The sequence below is a fragment of the Ammospiza nelsoni genome, chromosome 2 (assembly GCF_027579445.1).
Source record: "Ammospiza nelsoni isolate bAmmNel1 chromosome 2, bAmmNel1.pri, whole genome shotgun sequence".
NCBI classification, from domain to species: domain Eukaryota; kingdom Metazoa; phylum Chordata; class Aves; order Passeriformes; family Passerellidae; genus Ammospiza; species Ammospiza nelsoni.
The window spans coordinates 71,076,416-71,099,852 of record NC_080634.1 but is presented as its reverse complement, the minus strand read 5'-3'; the positions used below and the strand labels follow the sequence as shown (position 1 = coordinate 71,099,852).

General features: G+C 40.4%; 1 protein-coding gene across 2 annotated transcripts; it reads left to right on the top strand.

The window, feature by feature from the left end:
• Positions 1-2,118: 2,118 nt before the first annotated feature.
• EDNRB (endothelin receptor type B) lies at positions 2,119-22,658 on the top strand. Of its 2 annotated transcripts, XM_059493738.1 has the most exons (9): positions 2,119-2,326; positions 2,506-2,988; positions 12,438-12,550; positions 12,713-12,917; positions 13,253-13,402; positions 14,323-14,456; positions 15,006-15,114; positions 16,604-16,749; positions 22,078-22,658. In XM_059493738.1, exons 2-8 carry the CDS (start codon positions 2,551-2,553, stop codon positions 16,733-16,735), a joined length of 1,281 nt encoding a protein of 426 aa, XP_059349721.1. In that variant the 5' UTR covers positions 2,119-2,326; positions 2,506-2,550; the 3' UTR covers positions 16,736-16,749; positions 22,078-22,658. The 2 variants fall into 2 exon arrangements, with proteins under 2 accessions (XP_059349721.1, XP_059349720.1); XM_059493737.1 differs by lacking the exon at positions 22,078-22,658 and having other exon boundaries at positions 16,604-19,962.
• Positions 22,659-23,437: the final 779 nt, after the last annotated feature.

The following is a 23,437-nucleotide window of genomic DNA, read 5'->3' as shown; positions in this document are numbered from 1 at the left end:
CACTTAAAGGGCAGAAGTTTATTATATTTGCAGATGTTTTCTCTCGTTGCAGTCTAAATTAACTTGGTAGTTGATCTTCATTCAAATTACAGTTAATTTGCCAAGATATCTGATACAGTCTTAGTATTTAATACAGTATTATCTTAATCCTCACATAAATTTATGTGAAAATGTGATTTCCTTTAATTTTCATTAATTAAAGCAGACTTATTCCACAGCATATGCTGGGTTTAATTCCTCAAATATCTGAAAAAATACTAGAAACAAAAAAGGGTGGTAAATTTAGCTAGTTGCAGCCAGAAGCAGCTTAGATTCTTTGTCACACGGACTCATTTTGTGCAATATTAAAGATTAATGTGCTTTGAGTATCAGCATCTGCCCGAAGTTCTGTATATACTGGGTTTGTATATAGTAACATCAAACATTTCAGAAATTAAATTGCTGTTACTAAAACTTCTGAAGCTGGAGTAAGTGGTGGCAATGGAGATGTCACTAGTACCAAACCTCTTATGGAGCTGTTTAAAATGGAGCAAACATATCTCATTGTAGTCACAATATATTTCTTGATCATCTGGATCAGCATAGAATCCTTTGTGACTTATCTGGAACCTTGCAAGCAAAAAAGCATTTTGAGATTAAACTTAATGCTGTGTTAATTAGCAAGAGTTTCTGAATGAATATTGCATTTAGCAAAACATTGTTCACTTTTGGATTGCTGAATTGGAAATTGAGGAAATGCAAACTTGAAAACTGAAAAGACTGTTTAAATCCCCAGGACTCAGACTACAATCTTGAATTGAGTGTTCATGCTTTTATCTTTGGGAGACGAATCAGCCATGGTGTTTAAAAAAGAATCACGTTGCACAATACAGTCTGGAAAAGTGTGAATTTGGAAAGAACTTCCAGCTGGAGTGCAATCAGCCTCCAGGTACCCTTGTACAGTTTAGAAGTGACTTTGATGGCTTTATTCCACAAATACTGTAATTTAAAATGGGAAAGAAAATCACTGTGACAAAAATGAGGAAACTGATCAAGAATGATTGAATGGGAAAGGTGATTAATGGAGAAGTCTTTTAAACAAAGATGGAGATATGAAAAGGAAGTTAAACGAGGACAAGAAAAGGCTGTCTCCTCCAGTAGTGCAAGGGTATGTTAGCTGGAGATGCTGGAAAGATTAAATAAATCAGATCACCAATTTAGGAAAAAAAAATCGTGGGTTTTAGTGTTTTCCCATATGGGTTTGTCAATAATGTAGGTGAGCAGGTTGTTTCGGTAACAAAGCATGCTTATATTCAAGATTTAGCATCCAGAATGATTTAAGAAAAAAGAGCATCAGGGAGATGTACACAGAGATGCTGACAAACAGTTTCAAATTCAACTCTCTTTAGTTAGACATGCAATTGTCTCCAGCCTGCAGAGGCTGTTCTTAGTCTCCACAAAATCCTGCACAAATCTCATTCCTCCTTTCCTTACGCTTCACTGAAGGGTGCAACGACTGGAACGAGTTCGCTGAGATCAGACGCCTTGCTAAGGCTGCCCAAAGCGGCAACCAACCAGACAACCGAACTGCAATTTCAGGCAGCCAAAATACTATTTCTGATGTAAGAAAGGTTTTGTGAAGCGCTTTAAAACGTGGCACTAAACTCGTAGATGTTGTACAGGCGGCTTCCTCAGCCTGTGCGCCCCTCGGGCTGTGCAAGGGGGAATTTGCAGCGGGGAGAATCTCGTACCCAGCTACCGGGAGCGAGCCTCGGACAGGACAGCGGGGCAGCGCCTTCTTCTTCCCAACTGTCCCCCGGCAATGCCCATACCTCTTGTAACAACCCTCCTGAAAAATTGTTTCAAAGCCCGCCAAGTCAGCCTGGTACAAGACAAGGGCGAGTCGCAGGGCACGTTGCCGGCTCGGTGCCGAGGCTGGGAGCCCTTGGGCCGGGGGCAGTCCTGGCAGCGGGGATGGGAGAGGCTCCGCGGGGCCGGCGGGCGGGCGGGGGGGCTGGGCCGGGCTGCGCTGGGGGCGGAGGACGCGGGTGGGGTCTGGCTGTGACTGATGGGCCAGATGCGCTTCAATGTTTTAGAAAAGGGGGTGCCCTGCAACGCCGGCGCGACTTTGGCCACGGCGTCTGGTGCGCGGCTGACGGGCACCGGGCTGTGCCCCAGCGCCCGTCCCTGCCCCTTCCCGAGCGGAGCGCCCATCGCCGGCCAGCGGCAGCGATTCCGGGCGGGACGCGCAGCCGGGGCGCGGAGCGCGGCCACAGCCAGCGGAGCGCGTCTGCCTTGCCTTGCCTGGCCGGCGGCGGGGAGGATCCGCTCGGCTCCGCTCGCCGAGGTGAGGGGGAGACACCGAGCAGGTCCGGCCGGAGGGCCTGCTGGCCGCGGCCGCCGCCGCGCAGCTTTTCGCCCCGGAGCCGCCCGCACCGCCCGGGACAGGCAGCGCCCCGGCCCCGGCGCTGCGAGCGGCGGGCGCGCTGTCCCGCAGCTGACGCCCTGTCCCCTCTCTCCGCGCAGGTCGGCGCTGACGGCGGCGGGGGCAATCCGCCGTGCCGCGCAGCCATGCCCGCCCTCCTCCTGCTCCTGCTGCTCCTCAGCTGCCGCGCCGCCGCCGCCGCCGAGGAGGAGGACGGCTCCCTGCTCCGGCCCGGCCCGGGCAGGCAGAGCGCCGCCGCCGCGCCCCCGACGGCCGCCGCCGCCGAGCACAACGCGTCCCGCCCGGCCGCGCTCCCCAAGGGCCCGGGGGCGGCTGCGGGGCGGCCGCGCTCCGCCTCGCCCCCCATGTGCACGGGGCAGACGGAGATCAAGGAGACTTTCAAGTACATCAACACGGTCGTGTCCTGCCTGGTGTTCGTCCTGGGCATCATCGGCAACTCCACGCTGCTGCGGATCATCTACAAGAACAAGTGCATGAGGAACGGCCCCAACATTCTCATCGCCAGCTTGGCCTTGGGCGACCTGCTCCACATCATCATCGACATCCCCATCAATGTCTACAAGGTGAGGAGGGGCCGGGGATGGATTCGGGAGCGGGCGCGGGGTGCGGCGGTCGCCGCTCGGTGCTCCTTGCCGGCCCCCGTCCCCGCCGCGGGGAGACGCGTCCCGTCCTGGCTGGGACACACCCGTGGGCTTCACCTCGCGACAAAACCCGGCCGGAAGGTGGTATTCTGGTCAGATGTGGTGCCTCCGCAGGCGGCACCCTCTCTGTGCCTCAGTCCCATCCCTCTCAGCGTCCAGGCTGGGAATGGGGCAGAATGGAGGTGACCAAGCTCTGAAAATCACCTGGAAACAGGTGCGGTCGTAGGGATAAAAGAATGCAATGGATAAATGTTCAGTGGGCTGGTCGAGGAATGGAGGTGAGACACAGACGACCCTCTCCTGTGGGTACCACTTGGTCCCTTGACTTTACGTGAGTCTGTGCAGTCCCTTTCGGCGCGGGGGCTTTTCTAGGAAAAGCCAAGATCGTTCAGCCAAGCGGTTTTGTACATCTCTTGGTTGGGAGGCAGGATGCTTTCCTGTGCTGAGAACCCTTTCACCCCTTGCCAGTGTTGCAGCATGGGCAGCTGAGAGTGAATGAGCCGCACCTGCTCCTCTTGCAACTTCAGTAGTCTGTGCTTTGACTTGAAAAGACTTGCCATGGAGAGGAGACAACCCCCGTCTTCTCTACCCAGTTTGTGCAATCCTACGGGACTAGTTGGGCAGTTGAATCCAGCCTCTAGTTGTAATCTAGCACTCTTTGAAGATATACTGATAATAATAGAGCTCCTTCTGCTCTTAAAGTTTACAGTCTGGATCCCTGAGCACCCATCAGTGGCTTCATAAAGTGAACAGAATAGCATTCACCTATCACCTTCTCTTCACTTTGTATGCATGATTGTACACTGGGGGTTGTTACTTGTACTTCCAGAAAGCCACATTGAAGGGACTTTGATTTTGATATATTTTCCTTATAGTTATCCCAGAAGCTGCTGAGAGGAATCTCCTCTCTTTATCATTTTAAAGTATTTAAGTATTACAAAGTAGGGAATGTCATCATTGTGTTAAATTCATGATCCAGTTAATTTGGATTACATATTAGTTCTCAGATTTGAAGTTTCAGTAGTTTTTATACTATTTACACTCTCTTAATTCTTGTGAGAGGCATGTGCTCTTTTGAATAAAGGTGGAATTTAGAAAACAAAATAACTGCTTTAAAAATGTGTTTTTGCAAAAAAAAATATGCTGAACAAAAAGATTCTTTTCATCTCAGAAAAATCAAAAAGATTAAATCAATAACAGCTGTTCAGTATGAGACTTTGCAATGTCAGTGATAATTTCAAAATTAATGTTAATATGCAGTAATATACCTCAGTTCTTATCTTGATTGAATGTCACCAAGTGTATACTCATGAGTAGGTTGGAGCAGGAGGAGTAAAGGGTCAGACTGCTAGTGAATAAATGTTATACCAGCTGCAGTCTGGGATTTTTATTGTGCTATTGATAATGCTAGGAGCTGTGCAATAGCTCTCAGGTGCTAAATCTCCCTCACTACTACTCGTCTTACTGGAGAGCCCATAATCTCTTTATATTATCCCTTATAATAATGAGTGAAATATTTGCTATTTTAAAACAGAATTTCTGAATAAATGCAAGTTAAAAAACAAGGAAAAAACACCTCTTAGATACTATGTTTATTTAATCAAACTTTTGAGGGCAGTTTGAATTGATAACTTTTTATCAACTCTACATCCCATTTCATTCCAGAGCAACAGGGAGAATACATACAGTAATGCAATAAAAAACTGGCTTTGATCACTCAGCAGTAAAGCAGAGAAGCAAAGGCTTCCTCAGTAAATCAAGTGTATTTAGCAATTGTAACTTGCAGTTTGAAACAATTTAAGACGGCATTAAACTGATCCAGATTCAGAATTTGCTGCCACATTGTCAGTAAGGCAGCTGCATGAAACAGTGTGAGAGAATTTCTCATGTTAATAAAATGGAGCAGTTCTTTCCTCTACACTTGCCCTAGAAAGTGTGAAAGTGTCTGTGAATGCTCTCCAGACAGACACATAGGAGACAATCCAAAAGCTGCACTAGAAGAAGTTTATATTAGGTATTAAAATGGAAAACTGCAAAAGATGTCCCCTGTGACTACTTAAGTAAACACATAAGTAGCTGAAAAAGTGCACAAATGAAAATTGACATCTCCTAAACTGAGGGTATCGAAAGAAAAACAGGTGTTACCTGGATAGGGAGGCAAATGCACTCCAATGCATAGGATGCTAATTAGTCCATTGCATTCCTAAATTTGAATATAATGCAATATGTTCAGTGGGAAATGGATAATATCAGAATCTGTCACACAGTCAGTAAACTGGCTATGAAATGAAGGCTTGAAGGGTGTTCAGTTCCAGCATGTAGAACCTGGCAGATCTTTTTGGCATCTGGGTCCGGGTAAATGGTCTGGGTTTGCCTGGATCTTGAGCTGCAGAATGGGAAGCAAAGTCTGAGACAGTCATTCTGCAGTATGTAATGTTTTGGCAATGCAGAAACTTTGCAAAACTGCTACTAATTGGATGTGCAGGTGATTCTATGCAGCTCCACTAAACAGAGTAAGTCCTTGTTAGTTTGAGGCCACAAACAGCAGTTAGGAGCAGAGGGATAGACTAGGTTGTCAGTGAGATTTTTATGTTCTTGTCTGCACTTGAACTTTGGAGGACAAGACAGTGGCAGCTTGTGCACCTGACAATGCAGGTCTGCAGTTCTGGACAGTTTATGCTGACTTTCCTAAGTAGATAAAGTTGCTAAGTCCCATGTCTAAGACACCAAAACATCAGGACTGGAAATTCCAAACTTTCACTTGCTTTGTCTCTCATAGGCTTAAAATCACCTAGTAACATGCTTTCTCTTGTGATGCACAAACAACATCTCTCTCTCTCTTATTTTGTAATATTTACTCCTGTATATTAAATCAAATTTATTGTTGTATCCCAGCAGCGTTTTAACAAGGGGGGCAATTTAGGCTGTGCACATTATTATGGGGTGTTCTGAACTCTTGACTATCAACTAATGTCTGAAGAAGAATGTCTACCTGGCAACACTGGCATAGGTTCCTTTTTCTTAGACCTCAATGGAAAAGTGGAGAAAAACATTTCAAGGGAAGGAAAAAATCTAGTCTTCATCCAAGCCACTAATCAAGGGCCAGAGTCAGCTTTGTAGGCACTGATTTATTTTCATTAACTTTATTTAAGGATTACATAAAAATTATGTAATGTATCAAGCACTGGAAATACAAGAAAGACCAGATTAGGGACTCTATATACTCTATATACCATTCAGGCACAAATTGGCTCCTTTTTTAATCAAGCTATTCTCTGAAAAAGGCTCTGAAGAAGATTTCTGTGGAAATTTATTTGTGGTGAACTTTTTAACTCTTGTAATGCAAGCACCTGTAGGCCATGCATTATGATAAAGCCAACCTTTTTCTGACTTTCTAATCAAGGTACTTCTCTTTAGAAAGTATTCTCACTCTTCCATATTAGAACTCTTGGTTGCTGGTTCTTCTGATGTCAAAGATAGTGACCATTTTATTGGAAGAAATGCATTATTGCCTTTCTTTTAAGGTCTGAACCACTTACTTGAAGTCTTGCAAAGCTCATCTCAGAATTTCTTACACAAAGTTTATTGATTTCTAAACGTATTAAGCTAGAAGTCTATTTTGGTTAAGAACCCTTTATGGTGAACAAGTGCAAGTTAAAGGCACTTGAGAAAGATCTGAATTGTCCAGTGGAGGAACCTGTCTGGACTCTGCAGGCAGTGGTAGGGAGAGGTAGCTTTGTTCTGTGTTTAGATGGGAGCAGTCCATTCTGAAGTCAAGTGTACGGAGTAGTGGAAATGTCTGAATGCTGTTAAAAGTACACATGCATAGTTTTCATGGTGGATCTCCAAACTGAAGTAAGTTAGATAATGCTAGTATAGATTTGTAAATTGAAAGTAGTTTTTTTTCATTAGCTATACATTTGTTGTGTATACATTCACTTGTATAAAACATGCACGTGACAAATTTCAAAGCAAGGTTTGACCTGTTTTGGCTTCATCTTCTACCCTGTATTATCCATCCCAATCTGATAGCAGCATGGCTTTCTAAGTGATTACTTTTGATGCAATCTTTCCACTGGAGTTGTGAAATTGCAGAAATTTTTTACTTCAACAGCACATTACGAGGTTTCTGTCATTTTCAAGGTGACTCTATAAAATTGCTTTATCTTAAGTGGTTTTTTTATTAAGTTTTAGGAGGAGTTATAATAAAGATACAAGAAAATAAAATTATTGCATGGCTCATATTAAGATTTTAAACAGTTTATTGGATGGGTCAGTAAAGCATTCCAAGCTGTGCTTGAAAGCAGTAAATATATTTTCTTGTCTGTAGGGGCGATCCTCACCCTGACATAATTATCACTAAATATTAATAAGTTTGTAATGTTGTCTTACTTATCTAATCATAACCTTAATTTCCTGGGAAAATTTTCGGTTTGAAAAATGGTTGTTCCTGTAAAATATCTGTGTGACCTGCCCATGTCAAAAAAAACAAATCAGGTGAAAATCTACCTGTCATTTCAGAGATACATTGAAAAACTATTGTGTGTGAATTAGATGTAGAGCTGCATGTCTGGTTTCTCTTATGCCTGCTGTTTAGAATGATGAAAATCAAGTCCGGTGTCCTGTGAGCGAGGTTTGCTGTGAACACACAGCTTGGCGGAAGCGCCAGTTCCTGCTCTGCGTGTCCCGTGGGCATTCCCTGCTCGGGACTGGGACACTGGCGGGAATATTCGCACGTTTTGCTGCTCCTTCCTGCCCCACTGCAGCCCGTGGGTTGGAGCCAGGCATCAGCCTCCTGGCTGGGGACCACAGCAGCTGAGCCCCAGAGCAGCACATCGTGCTCTCTGCCCGGCTCGTTCCAGCAGCAGAGTGAGAACATCTCTCAGCTCTTGCTCAACTAAGGGAAAGCAGAGTGGGAATTGTGATTTGCAGGTGTGTCTGTGAGTCACGGCATCTCTTGGGGCTTCTTCCATAGCTCTGCAGCTTGCACATCAGTTTAGGCTCAGATTTGTCTGGTCTGAGAAAGCCTTGGCTAGGCATGCATCAGATGTATTGGTTCTTTTAAGTATGATTTCACTTCATTCATCACAATGTTTTCCTTTTCCTTTTGATCTATTTCATCGTAAACACATCTCTGCTGCTCAACAATTAAAACTTTGCCTGTGTAAAATAAGTGATTTTAAATCATTGAAAAGGTCACTCGGAATCCAGCCAGTGGTAGAGTACTCTTGGCATCTTACTTATGAAAGCACAACATTATTTTTCTCTTTGCTGCCACTTGGCAGTATCTCCTCTCGTGGCTCCAAGTCATTTGTCATTTGTAAAATGACAATCTTTTTACAGCTACCCTATTGTGACGCATAAGAGAATAGTCTTACTCATACAAAATTACAATAAGCTACATCTGTATTTACTAAGAGTTATCATTGTCCATAAAGGAGATGTTCCCAAATACTTTACATTGGATCTTCACTGTACTTCAAGGCCGTATTTGAAGGGGCCATAGCCATACAGAGAACAGACAGAAGCATCAAGGAAACATACTTCAGCAATCAAAACTTTTTTTTTCTTTTACTTTCTTAATGTTTTCAAGCTTTTGATGTAAAGCTTGTGTCATTAACCACTTGCAATACCATGATAGAGAAACTTGTGACTCATGCATTAAAATGCTCAAATTTCACAATACATCAGATGCAAGACATAAAGCACATGTTTTTGCAATCCAGTGCAGACAGCTGCATGTCCATTCTGCCCTGATATAAGCTGGCTGAATGAAAGTAATGTTTTTGTTATGATAAACCACCAAAGCTAATGCACCCTTTCTCTCAGTTGACTGCATTCAGTCATGTGCCACGCCTCTATAATCCCAAACTGGAGCTGGCTCAAATCCAGTCAGTTTGGAGCACAGGTGTGACTGTCTGCACCTGAGTGATAAATATTAGTTCAGCAAAATCTACAACATGTGGCTGAACTGCTATGATTTTAGGGAAGAGAGGCAGGGAGTGTCTACACACCAGCTAGATGTAAATAAAAGTTTTTAACAGTTCCTGCCAATAGAGATTTGACCAAATTTCTGCGCTTACTAACAAATAAAAAAATATTTTACTTCAAAGTGCTTTTTTAATGAGTTCTCTCTAGTCTAGTATAAACTCATGTACAATGTACAGTAGGTGCCATAAATAAGTATACAATGTACTTGCTACCCAATCCTACATTTCTGTGGCAAATAGATGTGAAAGGCTGGAATTTCACTGCCTGATATAAATCAGTTCAGGTGTCATTCAATTCTTAGGGTGTAAATTTAGAATACATGTAATTATTCACATTACAGTTTTAATAGTAGATTGTTACTGTCACCCCCTTACAGAAATTCAGAAGTTGTTTCAGGGAGAAGCTTTACTGAAAATACTTTAATTACAGTCTATGCTATTTTCCCACATCACATAAGCAAAAGATACTGTGTGGTTATTACAACCTCATCCCTACTTCCTCTGCTTTATTACTTTCCATAAAATTCTTGAGAAACATTAATCCTTAGAGTTAATTTCTCTGCTTCATTTCTGTAGAGGCATTGAGGCATTGTTGTATTTATTGTCTTACTTGAGTACATCATTGAAGAAATAGAAAGCTGGGCCGTGTTGCATTTTGTCTACTGCTGTTCTTTAAAAGATTCCATTGCAGCACAGAGCTAAAGCAGGTATTTGGAGATGTTCTAGTATGTGAAAATACTGGTGGGCACTTCACAGAGGTTCCCAAAAGCCCATGGCCATAAAATGTTCCTAACTTCCTTTGTGTTCAAATAGAATTATATTTAAATTATATCAGGACTCCTTAGAAAACTCTCCTGGACCTTGTAAGTGTTTACCCTTAGAAGAACATGTCTGTTTGCATAAGGATTTTGCTGAACCAAACCAATCTGAGCAGGCAACCCTATGGCTACCTTCAATTATAGAATCATGGAATAGGAAAGATTTCTTAAGATCAGGTCTAACCCTCAGCCTTGCCACCACTGTGTTCATCCCTAAACCATTGGTCATGTCCCCAAGAGCCACATGTACATTTTTTTTTAACTCTTCCCTGAGAAGCCTGTTCCAATGCCTGACAGCCCTTTCAGTGAAATTTTTCCAGGTACCCAATCCAAACCTTCCATGGTGCAACTTGAGGCCATTTCCTCTTGTCCTGTGGTTTCTTACTTGCAGAAGAGGTCAACCCCCACTTTATTACAGTCTCTTTTCAGGCAATGGTAGACAACAACAAGGTCTCTTCTCCAGACTAAATCTCAGCTCCCTCAGCTGCTCCTCATGCAACTTATTCTCCAGACCCTTCACCAGCTTTGTTGCCCTTCTCTCAACAGGCTTCAGCACCTCAACCTCAATGTCTTTCTGGTAGTGAGGGACCCAGAACTGGACACAGCACATGAGGTGTGACCTCACCAGTGCCAAGTACCAGGATAACCACTGTCCTGGTCCTTCTGATACCAGGATGCCATTGGCCTTCTTGGCCACCTGAGCACACTGATGGCTCATGTTCAGCCAGGTGTTTCTAGCACTCCCAGATCCTTTTCTGACAGATCTTTTCAGCCACTTCCTCATCACTCTTCCAGCCTGTAGCACTGCATGGGGCTGTTGTGACCCAATTCTTGTTGAACCTCATACTCTTGGCCTTGGCCCATCAATCCAGCCTGTCCAGAACCCTCCTTAGAGACTGTAGCCTTTGTGGTTCCCAGAAACATCCACGCAGTATGATGAGCTATTCTTCCATTCTTACAACCCTCTTAAATGAGTTGTTTGAAGAGACCCTTGTTTGAAGCCAAGGGAAAGATTTTCCAGCCTCTTTTGGGTAGTCCTCATTCTTCCTTCTCCTTTTCCATTTTGTAGCCCTGTATCTGCAACAGATTCCAAAGACCTCATTTGAAGAAAGTTATGAAAAACAGAGATGGGCTTAGATAATCTAACTAATTACAGAAACTCCAAAAGTTTACTCTTCTATATAACAATTGCGTCTATTTCTTGGCACAACCCTTGTTGTGGAGAATGTTGTTTAATGAAAACTGGAAGATTTGGCTGCTGCTCTGGTATATTTGACCATCAAAGAAGCTCACAGCAGAGTTCAAAGGCTAAATGTTGCTAAACTGAGGCTACAGATGTTTGCCTGTTCATAGAATCAGCTGTGAGTAAGGTGCTTTCTGTGTCCAGTAAATCTTTTCCCCTAAATCAGATAAAATGTGCAGCTGGGAATGTGACAATATTTCCATTAAAGTCTATGATTCAAAGTGTAAGTGAACCATCCTAAAGTGCATTGTGCTGTTTTCTCTATTTTTTACTACTTAAAAGTATGCTGAATGTGCAAGTAATCCTTTTGGTATTATTGTACAGAATGTTGGTGAACCGGTCAATAAAGACCATTAGTGAAGGATTCATCTGACGTTTTTATCTGCTGCAAAACATTTAGATCAAACTATCTGTCTGTGCTCCTTGAGTGTCCTTTCATTAGTCATTAGATGGTCAGCTAAAAACTGGGGGAGGTACATTTCTCTCCAGTGTTGCCTGACTTCTCAGCTGATGGAGCCTAGACACTAAGCTTCAAATAAACCCCACCCCAGATATGCACCTATGGCTTTGTCCCTGTTCTGATCAGCCTCAAGTAATTTTCTGTATTTTTCTGATCAAGAAATATGTTATTTGGAATGTATAAGAAAAGTAGTGAATGCTCAAGGCAGATAAAGACAATTCAAACATGAGAAAGATCCAAACCTGCTCTGTAATTTTTTCCTATAAACACTGGGGTGATGAAAATGAAGCAAAAGGAGTTGAGTTTGCAGGGCTTAAAGAGGCAGGACTAAGACTTAAGTGATACCCTTGTCCCACCAGGATGTGACTATACTGCTACTGTCTAGTTTTTAGGACACACATCTCAGGGGCTCCCTCGTGAAAAGGTTCTTCCTGACTAAGTTTTGCACAGAATCCTAAAATGGCTTAACTTGAATGTTAGCGGTTGTCTAGTTCCAACTTCCATGGCATGGCATGGGCAGGGAGACCTTTCAGTGAACCAGATTGATCAATGCCCTGTCCAACCTGGCCTGGAACACTTCGAGAGGTTGGATTTTCACAATATCTCAGTTTAAAGCCAGTCCCTCTTTGTTCTATGACTAAATGCCCTTGCAAAAAGTCCCACTCCAGCCTTCTTTCAGGCCCCCTTTAGGTACTGAAAAGGTGTCCCCATTACCTTCTCTTCTCCAGTCTAAACAGACCCCATTCATCCTGTTTTCATAAGACAAGACCTGGTGGAAAAGGAAAACAGTCAAGACAGAACTCCATGTGTCAGCCCTGGGAATGACTTTTTAAAAAATAATTGTTGTTTTCTTTTCACAGCTGCTTGCAGAGGACTGGCCCTTTGGTGTTGAAATGTGCAAATTAGTGCCCTTCATTCAAAAGGCATCAGTGGGAATCACAGTGCTGAGTTTGTGTGCCCTCAGTATAGACAGGTGAGACCCATTTGGCATTGAAGTCTCTGATTTGTTTCCTGTACAAGCATTGGCTCAAATTCACCTTTCCCTCAGCTGATACAATGCAAATAAAATGAATTTAAGCCTGTTAAACTGGGTGAGTTTTCTTGTGTTTTGAAATTGTGTGTGCTGTCGCTTCAGGTACCGAGCAGTCGCTTCTTGGAGTCGCATTAAAGGAATTGGAGTGCCAAAGTGGACTGCTGTGGAAATTGTCCTCATCTGGGTCATATCAGTGATCCTGGCTGTTCCAGAAGCTATTGCATTTGACATGATTACCATGGAGTACAGAGGAAGGTACCTTAGAATCTGCTTGCTTCACCCCACACAGAAAACATCCTTTATGATGGTAAGTCACTAACGTGGATAAAATCTCTGGGAGAGTTCCTTGGATCTTGGCAGTGTTGTGTGGATTGTAATGTGCACAGGTGTATGTGACATGAGTATAACGTTCAAATGAAATACTGACATTTCTGAAGCATACTGGTTCAAAGAAGAGCATTCAGAAATATTTGACTTTTTGTGGGCTTTGAACGTACTGCTGTCTTGTCCTGTTTTCTCACCTGTAATTTACACCTTACAGAAATGCTTTTCAGGACAGGCTGACCAATTAGTTACAGCCCCCTTACAAAATTCTAGGCATTTAATTTCAAACCATGTTTATGCTTTGTTTTTTCTCTACAGTTTTACAAACAAGCTAAAGATTGGTGGCTGTTCAGCTTTTACTTCTGTTTGCCACTGGCTATCACAGCATTTTTCTATACTCTCATGACTTGTGAGATGTTACGAAAGAAAAGTGGGATGCAGATTGCTTTAAATGACCACTTAAAACAGGTAAAAATTTCTCCCTGGCCACTCTGTAACTGCTAACTAATAACTTTATTGATTTTCCTGCCAGATCATTCTGTTCTTGTATCACTTTAGGATTAGAAGCAAAGTGAACTTTCCTGGCAGTGGTGCTGCTGAACTCATATACATATGTATAAATCAGAGCCCTCAGGAACCTAAGATTTTAACTGAAAATCAAACAATTATTTCATTCTTGTTTTGTTCTAATGTTTCAGTTTTTATAGGTTTTATTTCTGCTTTGCTGTAATGAGAGTTGGCTATTTTGTGATGCAAACTGAAGTCATGCTGTAGTCTAGAAGGTGGTCCTATAAAACTGTTAATTATTTTGAAGAAAGTTCTTGCTGAACCCTAGCGAGGTTAGCAGTATATGTTAGCAGAACATGTTCCAGCAGACATTCTGAGGTACTAGTGCCCCAGACACAAACATCAGACATCACTAGAATTAAGCTATGATTGTTCTATAATGTGTATTTGTACTCCTTTCCTCTTACCTGGTTAGAGCTGTAATTGGAATCTCTTGGGGCATTTAAAATAAGATGTGAGATCAAAGCATAAGGAAATGCAATAGAAAACAAGCTGGTATTTGAAAGTGATCTAGAAGACAAATATGTTCTTAATTTTAATTTAACTTATTGCTTAAACTAGTGTTTTCATAACCTCTATTTTTCATATTATTACTCATACTTCTTGAAATAAGAGATATATCAAATCAGTGCAAGACATCTAGAACAATAGAAAAGATCAAGCACATATTCCAAGAAAATAAGCTATTTGATGTTTTCCTAACTCCTATTGTGATAGGCTTTTTTATCTTGTTTATTAAACTTTTGGATATTTGAAGACAACAACAATCCAGAGGGGGAAAGAGGAACTGTAACACTGTTCTGTCCGATTTTTTTTCTCAGAGACGTGAGGTGGCCAAAACTGTGTTCTGTCTGGTACTTGTTTTTGCCTTGTGTTGGCTCCCACTTCACTTAAGCAGAATCTTGAAACTCACTATTTATGATCAGAAGGACCCCAACAGATGTGAACTTCTAAGGTGAGAATGCAGAAATAAAAAGTCTGTATGTTGGGGGAATTCTCAATAAGCATGTTTGGATTTCCTATTGAACTAGCTTACTCTGTGTAGTCAGTTGTCCCTGCTTCTTCATCCAGGACCCTCTGCTTTCACTCCAGTAGCAGAGAAAGAAAATTGTGAGGAATTCCCTTGCTTTTCCCCACCTTCCTCTTGACCCTTTTTGGGACTGTTCTTCTGTCATGTGGGGCTATGAGAATAGAAAGGGGATTTCTGTCCCTGTTTTCCCTTTCAACAGAGCAACTAGGATTCAATTTGTGCAAAAAGACTTTGTGAACATCTTCCAAAAGTTAAGATGGTTGGATCTCCCAAAACTACTTTCACGAGAATGGTCTTCAGACCATTCAGACTTTATTGTTGAGTATAACTGTTACCTGCTTGAGTTAATCCTGTTACTATTCCATTTAATAGCTAGTCTTGATTAGTGAAACCAAGTCTAATGTCTATAGTTGTAAACCTCTACTAAGCCTTTTTAAAGCAAATGAGAAATGTCTCACTTTAATTTCCACACAGCTTTTTTCTTGTGATGGACTATATTGGTATTAACATGGCTTCACTGAACTCCTGCATCAATCCAATAGCTCTGTATTTGGTGAGCAAAAGATTCCAAAACTGCTTTAAGGTAAGTGGCTGCTGGGAGTTGCTCCTCTGGTTGAAAAATGATGACAGTAGTAGAATTCATTCCTTAACATGCCCAAAGTGTTTTAAACAGTCATAAAATTTTACTTTAAATTTTACTTGGGTTATGGTAAATGTTCACTCCCTCTCCTGCTGAAGCTCTGTAGGAAGGAACTGAGGTTTGAAGGTAACAAAAAGAGAAAGCAAAAGAGCAGAGTGTACAATGAACCCTCTGGGGACCATGCTAATCAGTGCTACATCACTTCCTGACTGAAGCTGGCACCCAGTACTTCCAGAGCCCTGACAAAGCAGACTCAGTGCGTGCTGCAGAGGTTCACGTAGCCATATCCTCTGCATCCTGCCAGGGAGGGTGCTGACCCTCATCCTGACTGAGCACCTCAATCAGTCATGTGAGGCACAGGGTGCAAATCTGTCCTTGTCCCTTTCCAGTGCCAACATTTTATGAGCCAGACCTGTTTGTAGTCCTGGCTTGGTCTGAGAGAATAGAGCTGGACATTAAATTCTCCACACAGGCTCTGGATTGTATGTGGCTGGCAGCCCATCAGTCCTTCAGCCTTTGTGTCTACTTGGAAAATATGAAGAGTTGGGCTTTTTTTGTGAACCCTTACTATCTTTACACACTATATTGAAGTCCTTACATTGCTTATGGCAATTTTTTAGATTTTTCTTTTCTTGACGAGCATTTAACCACTGGCCACAGCTAGGGTTATTGCCTGGCTGTTTAAATTCCTTACTAGCAAGATGGAAGCATCTTTCAGTCAGTAGCCAGTCAGCTCTAATTCTAGTAGTATTAATGTATTTCCCACATAATTGTGACAGCACAGGCTGCAGAGGTTTTGGTGTTGGTCTTGTCTTCCCTGTCTATGCTGCTGGCTCCCTGAAAGAGTCACTGGAGCTGAAAGCACATAAGAGATCTCCAGCATCCTGAACATGGAAGTAAGTGGGTGTGAGGAAGGCACTTCCAGCACCCAAAGGCCAGACAGGACCATGAGAAAAAGGACTGCAGTACATCTAGTAAATGTATGAATTATATGTAGGTTTTCAACTTTCTACCTTCTCTTTTTTCCATCTCAGAACAATGAGCTAAATAGCAGTATCTTGCTTAGAAAGCATAGATAAGAATGCTTTTCTTTTCTCAAGAAAGATTATCAGAGAAAGGAAAACAAGCAGTCATAATTTTATTTTCAGATGCATTTAGAATTGCAGACCAGATTTGATGGGGCATGTGTGTGTATGTCTGTTGCTGTATATAACTACTCAGTATAACTCTTCCTGTACTCCAGCAGTAAGGTTGTTAATGAGCAGTTCAGAGTTGAGCCCCATTTCTGTGCTTTGTGCTCTAATCCCAGAGCAGCATCTTGCACATCTGCCATTTCCTACTCTACCCCTGAGAAAGGGCAGCTTTTCAGTGCATTTTGCCACGTGTGCAAAAACAGAGTGATGTAAAACGTTTATTTCTTTTATTTTAACAGTCATGCTTGTGTTGCTGGTGCCAATCCAAAGATCTGTTGTCCCTGGAGGAAAGGCAGTCCTGTTTAAAGTTCAAAGCTAATGATCACGGATATGATAATTTCCGCTCCAGTAACAAGTACAGCTCTTCATAAAACAAGCATAAAAGGTATATTCTCTTATATTAATGCTGGTGCCTTTTTAAGTAAAAGTGGCAATTACTTTTGACAAGATGGCAGCATCCAGAAAAGTCTAGTTTTGAATTTGCACAAAAAAAAGAACATTAAAAAAATTGTCCTAAAACTGTGTCACATTGAAAACCATGGACGTTTATGAAATCATCATTTATGGAACATGAAGAGAAGCATAGAAAGAACAAGTTATTGTTAGCACTTGAATACTTCTGAATCAGCACTTCCAAATGATCTCCACTTCCTGTACATTAAGTTTGTATTCTCTGTAACACTTGTAGGAACTGAAGTCACAGTAATTATTAAGCAGCATAATATCAAGTTAATTGGATCAAAGCCATTATTATATATAACTCAATGTATTATCTTTTATAAAGCAAATTAACCACCATCACTATTGTGATTTTTTTAAAATAAAACACTAAATACTTTGTAATAGAAGTCTAAATGTTAAAAAGTAGAATTTTTATGTGGTATATTATAGAGGTAGCTACTGAAAATATTAAAGGATGCAGTAAAGCCAAAAGTGCATTTTACTTTGATGATTGTTTTTACCTATTATTGTCAGAAGGAACCTCCCAAGGGCTCTATAAATTCCTTTCTGTTGCCACTGTGTGTCTTAGTGCATTTGCCAGCACTTTGGGTATGAGTATTTGTGTCTACTGATAGCAGAGAGGAGAAAAACACACCAGAAGCAAAAAATTAACACTAGTAGAAACATACAGAGAACAGGTATTATGTCAGCTGTTGTTTCATTTTTTGTTGAAAACAAATGGATGGTATCCTGTGTAAAAAGTGGGCATTCCAGAGCCTGATGGTTCTTTGCTGGAGATACTTTTGTGACAATTTAAAACTGTTTTTGCAATCCAAATACTGTCTTGGGGCAAATTTTTTTAGAAATAGTGTGTGGAAAACAAAATTATAACCAAGATAAAAAGAGAGAATTTGAACTTCTATCACCATTTAGATTTAAATCTTCATAAAGAAAATAATTAATGAACTGTACTTTTAGAGAAGAGTACTATGTAGCATACTTATCTTCATACTGTTTTAAAATATATTCTACTTCTGTAGTTCCATATTTATGGGCCTAAGATGATGTGTGATTAGTTTCTGCTTCTGTAAATAGTAGTGAAATGTAATTAATTGTAAAGTATTAAGATGTGGGCAGGACCCTGCAAGAACAGAAAAAGATAAAGATGCCTGTAGTAAACATGATGTGTGTTGCCAGGAGCAATGCATATTTTGGATGTACATGACAGGTCATTCTTTGACTTTGTATTTCCTGTTAATTTGTTGCAGATGTCCCCAAAGACTTATTAACATATTTCATGCACTAAGGCATGAGTTTATCAAGAAAAATTGTCATATAACATGCTTTTATAAAAGACATGTTTTCAATAGGCTTGGTATTTTATTATAATAAAATTATTTATCAAAACTCAGGAATTTTTTTATTTTAAATTTCCAGATCTCAAATGCAAGGATTTTTATATTTTTTTCCAGTCTTGATTAACTTCATATTTTTTACTAAAGTGCCTTTAAGGTGCTCAGGATGAAAACAGCTTCCATTAAAATGTTCAGCTGATGTTACCTTAGATGGGTTTCTGACTTTAGGTAGCTACAGCTACCTTGCAGACAGCTAAAAACGGGGCGGTGAGCCCCATTCCTGGTGTGGCCCCCAGCAAAAGCTGGTAAATGAATGCTTGTATAATCAAGCTGAGGAGGACCCCCTGCACATGCATTTGGGCATGGGCACGTGTGTGTTTGTGTGAGAGTGTGTGCAAGCGTGTGTGGTGTGTACCATAGAGTTGCTGTTTCCATCTTGCTGCAGCACATCCACTCAGCTGCTATAATGCTGAATTTTTATACATATAAATCTATTTTAGGTTTCCTTCTTTACATTTTTACCTTAATTTTCATGGTAACTTTCTCACAGTAAGCCATGGATATCACTTCATATCACCATACCTGCATCTATTTCTGTGAAATGTGTTTTATCTGTTAAGGATGGATAATAAGTGAAATCTTAGATTTGATACTGGTCAGTGTTATTTTCATCAAGTTATATCATTACAGTATTGTACATGTATATTATTGTTATTTTTATTTAAAATATAGCTGTTGTATTGGCAACTTGTAACATACTTTTCATTTTTTCCTGGACTAATTCTTTGTTAAGTCCTGCTAAGTCAGATATTTAGGTTTTGCAAATAAAGACCATATATACTGCCCCTTTTTTGGGTTCATATATAAATATTAGTACACTCTTTATCATTTTTTCAGTATTATTCACAGCAGTATTTTTATTGAAGCTTTCATTTCCTGTAATAAACATTTTCAAAACTTCTATTCTTATACAGTTTTAAGATTAACTCTCCTAATACTCCACACAGGTGCTTTCTGAAATCCTCAGTACAGGTTTGTTCCTTCATTCACTGGAATCAGTAAACATTTAACCATTCAATTCAGTTTGAGCAGAATTAGGGCCCAACATCGCTCTTTGAAAAACCTATCTGACACTTGCCACTTTGAACAGAAAAGGAGAAAAAGCTAAATACTTTTTTTTTTAAGGAGTTGATTAGAAAACATAGAAAAAGAGGGTGAAATCAGCTCGTGGGGTAAGACATCCAGGCCAATGCTCTCTAAGCCTCAGGTAGGGTCACAGGTAGCAGAACAATTGCAGAGAGACACAGGAGTTGGATGTGCTTGCCCCGAGCCATGCCACAGAGTGAGAGTCATCTGTCTCAGTGGTCTGAAGAGTTCACACAGAATGGCTCAAGGCAGAAAAAACAAGAGACTGCATCACAACTCTGTGTTTTTGCCTTCAGATAGCAGTTAGATTTTAATTCCCAGCTGTTCAGAATTCTGCCTACTCTGAACTGAAACACTGGTACTACACCTCAGAGAATCAAATGCAAAAGTTGATGGTTGTGGAGCATCTGCTGTGAGCTGTGACATTTCAGTGTCCCAAACAGCTCATAATCAAGACACAGCTGGCTTGGCAAGAGAATGTTGTATGTACTGAAATTATGTTTAAAGGATTTTTAAAAATTGTTCTGTATAGTTGTGTAAAATAATTCTATATTTCATTTTCTGTGATCACTTAAAATAGCAACTTCTGTAGATCAAGCAGTGTAAACATTCTAAATTGCCAATAAAATATTTGTAATTTTGATTCTTTACAAAAAGGTGTCTGACCTTTTTTCTCCTAGGGGGTCCCATTTAATTGCTAAACAGTGACAGTGATGTAAAAGAAGTAAGCAATCCTAATCTAAATATCAAAGCTTTTGGCTGGGATGGTTTTATATAGCTGTTTGAAAATTGGAGAGAGTTCAGACTTGCATGTGTTGCAAAATTGTCTGATGTTTATTGGAACAATCGTGCCTATCTTTGCTCTGCTTGTTTTTGCTCAGAATGTCAGTCGCAATCTGTTCTCTACACACCCTTATATAGTCACAAATCCTCTCGTGTTTGAGACAACACAAATAAAAGGCAAGAAGCTTTTAGTTCGTTAATTTAGAAGTTTATGCACTCAATGCTGGAATATGCCACATGAAAACCATCATCTCTTTATATGCTGACAGTGTAATTTTGTGTATATCTTAATTTACCTTTCTTGAAAAAGTGGGAAACTGTATCAGACTGAATATGCTGTAACTGGTCAAATATATAACTTTATTTGCTCGTGGTAACTGTACATCCCAAAATATGTTTGATGCTACCGCTGTTTTGTTGCAAATAGTTAAGTTTCCTTCTGTTTACTTGGTGGCCTGTTGCATCCATGAAGATTTGTCTTTTTTCATGGTCCCAGGACCTTTAGCATATAGTTTCAAGTTTCTTGTGCCTGGAACAGAAGCGCCTGTGGAGATGAGATCCCTTGTAAGCAAATGTTCTACTTAGTATCTCTCATGGCCTCTTCATTGCTTTTCCCTTTACCTTGTGCTGTGGTCCAAGGTCTCCACCAACCACTCACTATGAGGAAGCACTTTTTGCACTTTTTTTTTAAGATCCTACAGCCTTCTACAGGCTGTAGGCCATAACTGCAGCTTGTTGTCAGTTTTCTAGACATGCTAGAACTTTCCCAGCAATGTGCATGTACAGGTATCTTACACTCTTCAAACACTGCCTTACTCTGACCACTCTTGAGCAGGGCAGATTTGGCACTCTGGTGTGGGTGGGGCAGGATGGCCCAGCTGGTAACCTGTGACTGGGTCTGGTCCACAGAGTGATTCACATTTTATGGCACTGTCCTGTAGCCTGCTGCTCTGACCGCCACGTTCTTGTACTCTGCTCAGGAAGGCAACAGAGTTCTCCAGGTACATGATGTGCTCTTGGGTTCAAGTTTCTAAGCCAAGTTGCTGAACACTTCAGAAGACTAAGGCAGACAAAAAAGACTTAAAAGTGCTGTCATTTAATAAAACCATGACATCTCTTTGGACTTGTCAGCCCTCCTATGTGCTGTCATTTAGCTGTGCAGGCAGTGAAAAGGCACCGCACACCTCTCCCCTTTTCTTACTATCCGTAAGAAAAATCTACCATAATGAAAAGTAAAACCTTCAGAAATTACTGTTTTACCTTAGTGTTCAGTATCCTAAACCTTCATGAAATCATTGTGACAATCCAAGAATGTCCTGATTGTGGGAGGTAGTATCTGGAAGGAATTTTAAAGTACAATGTGGGAAGTAGCCAGACACATCAATATCTATATGATACCCATTAGTAGATATCTTCACCTTCAGTGTTGCTATAAAACTTTGCATCTTGTGTAGCCGCCCTAGCAGAGTGCTTTGGAAAAAAATGGGAGTCAAATCCTAAAACCCAGTAAAACCTGAAAGGACACACTGACGAGGAATTAGGGTAACCAGACCTTCTTCAGAAATCACGTCCTCCAGAAGTTGCTTATACTATTTTTGCTCTTGGGTGAGTGGGATGAGGGCAAGCATTTGTTGCCCTTTTGCCTTTTCATGATCTTCATTTCCCAAAGTTTGTGTAACTCATACACCAGATTGCCTTGAAGAAACACATCGATGGTGAAACTATCACTGAAAGGGAGTCAGAAAATGGCTCTCATTTGAAGCTATCAGGGAAAAGAATAATGACAAATCCCCAGAAAGCTCACATTTTTCCCACATAAATGGGTTCAACACATGCAGCAGGAGAGAAACATGTCAAGTTAGCAAAACCAAAACTGGTGGATTTGGTAAGTTTTAGTTGGAGCTGTGAGTGAAATGGCAAAGCAATTCAAACAAACTGGAATGTTTTTTTCTTATTTAAACTGTAATAAGTATCATAATTGCTAACAGGTGTTCACAGGACCAGAGTGGATCTTGCCAAAGATGCAGGAAGCTTCTTCCTGGAAAGCAGCTACAGCAGGTAGCACATCCTACAAATGTGGCCCCACTGATCTTGAGGAACTAGCATAGATACAGCATGAAAGGCTTATATCTACTGTAGTCAAATAATCAACACATGCAGTAACCAGGTACATAAATTTTTGATGTGTATTTTATATGATTACATAGATACGAATACATATGTATTTATATATTTATACCTGTGCATATGCAAATAAAATAGATTTCATATTATGTAGTATAAATTGTGTGGCATACAGAAAGCTTTTCATTAGTTTTATCTGAAAAATTTTCAATGAAATAAAGAATTTTTGAAAAAACCATATCACTGAACAAAATATGACCCACTGTCTAAAAAACTACAAAGACACCATTTGTAATGTGTTTTATCACTTTAATCTCCTATTTTTGAATTTTAAGGGATTTTTAATATGTTTGGAGACAATTTACATTTGTTCATGCCATAATATGAGTAATGTAAGCTATGTGTGTCACCCATGCAAACGATGAATGTCTGCCTAACCACTTGACTTGTCTATTGCATTTTTAAACTTTATATTCATTAGCATGAATAATAAAGATTGCTGAGCACTGATGGAAGTATTTTTATTGTTTTCTGATGTGGATATCAGTTTATATTTATAAAAGTTTGAAATGTTGACAAATCATGCACTACTCACACTGAATGGCTAAACTATGAAATGTAATGAAAATATGTATAAACATTTATTAAGTGGTATTCATAAATTCAAGAAAGAATTGGTTAGGAATATTTTTATAATTTTGTCTTTTTAATAATTTATAATTTAAATCATTCATAGTATCTAATTTTGTAACTTTTTTAGTGATTAAATGACAACAAAAAATATATTTTTCCAAAAAATTCAGAACTTAATGTTTTTATAGGAGATGGAAACAGATTGTGAAATGACCCATGACATTAATGCTCTGCATTGAGCTCCTCCACATAGGTTATAATGATACTTCCTGTCAAACTAACTACTAAAATTCTCTTGTTAAGTTTGTTTGCCCAAATTTTATATTAAAGAACAAGTAGACATAGACTAGTGCAAGCTTCTTGATATTTTCAACTCATTATTTAGTATCTTGGAATCATTTGATCTTTATGACAGTGTGCATACTGAAGTTGAAATATATCACTTACAAATGTCTTCAGAGGAAAAACAATATGTCACAAATAGGTGAGGCCATTTAATATTTGTTTACATATGCACTCAGTTTATGAAAGAATTCAACAAAGGAGTTTTAGTTGACTGAAAAAAGAATAAATTGAATACTGTAATAATGT

Bases quoted from the DNA above. Each gene is read 5' to 3' on its own strand.
- EDNRB (XM_059493738.1), top strand. From the start codon at position 2,551: ATGCCCGCCCTCCTCCTGCTCCTGCTGCTCCTCAGCTGCCGCGCCGCC. The intron at 12,918-13,252 runs GTAAGTCACTAA...TTTTCTCTACAG, and splicing joins AGAAAACATCCTTTATGATG to TTTTACAAACAAGCTAAAGA. The intron at 15,115-16,603 runs GTAAGTGGCTGC...TTATTTTAACAG, and splicing joins GATTCCAAAACTGCTTTAAG to TCATGCTTGTGTTGCTGGTG.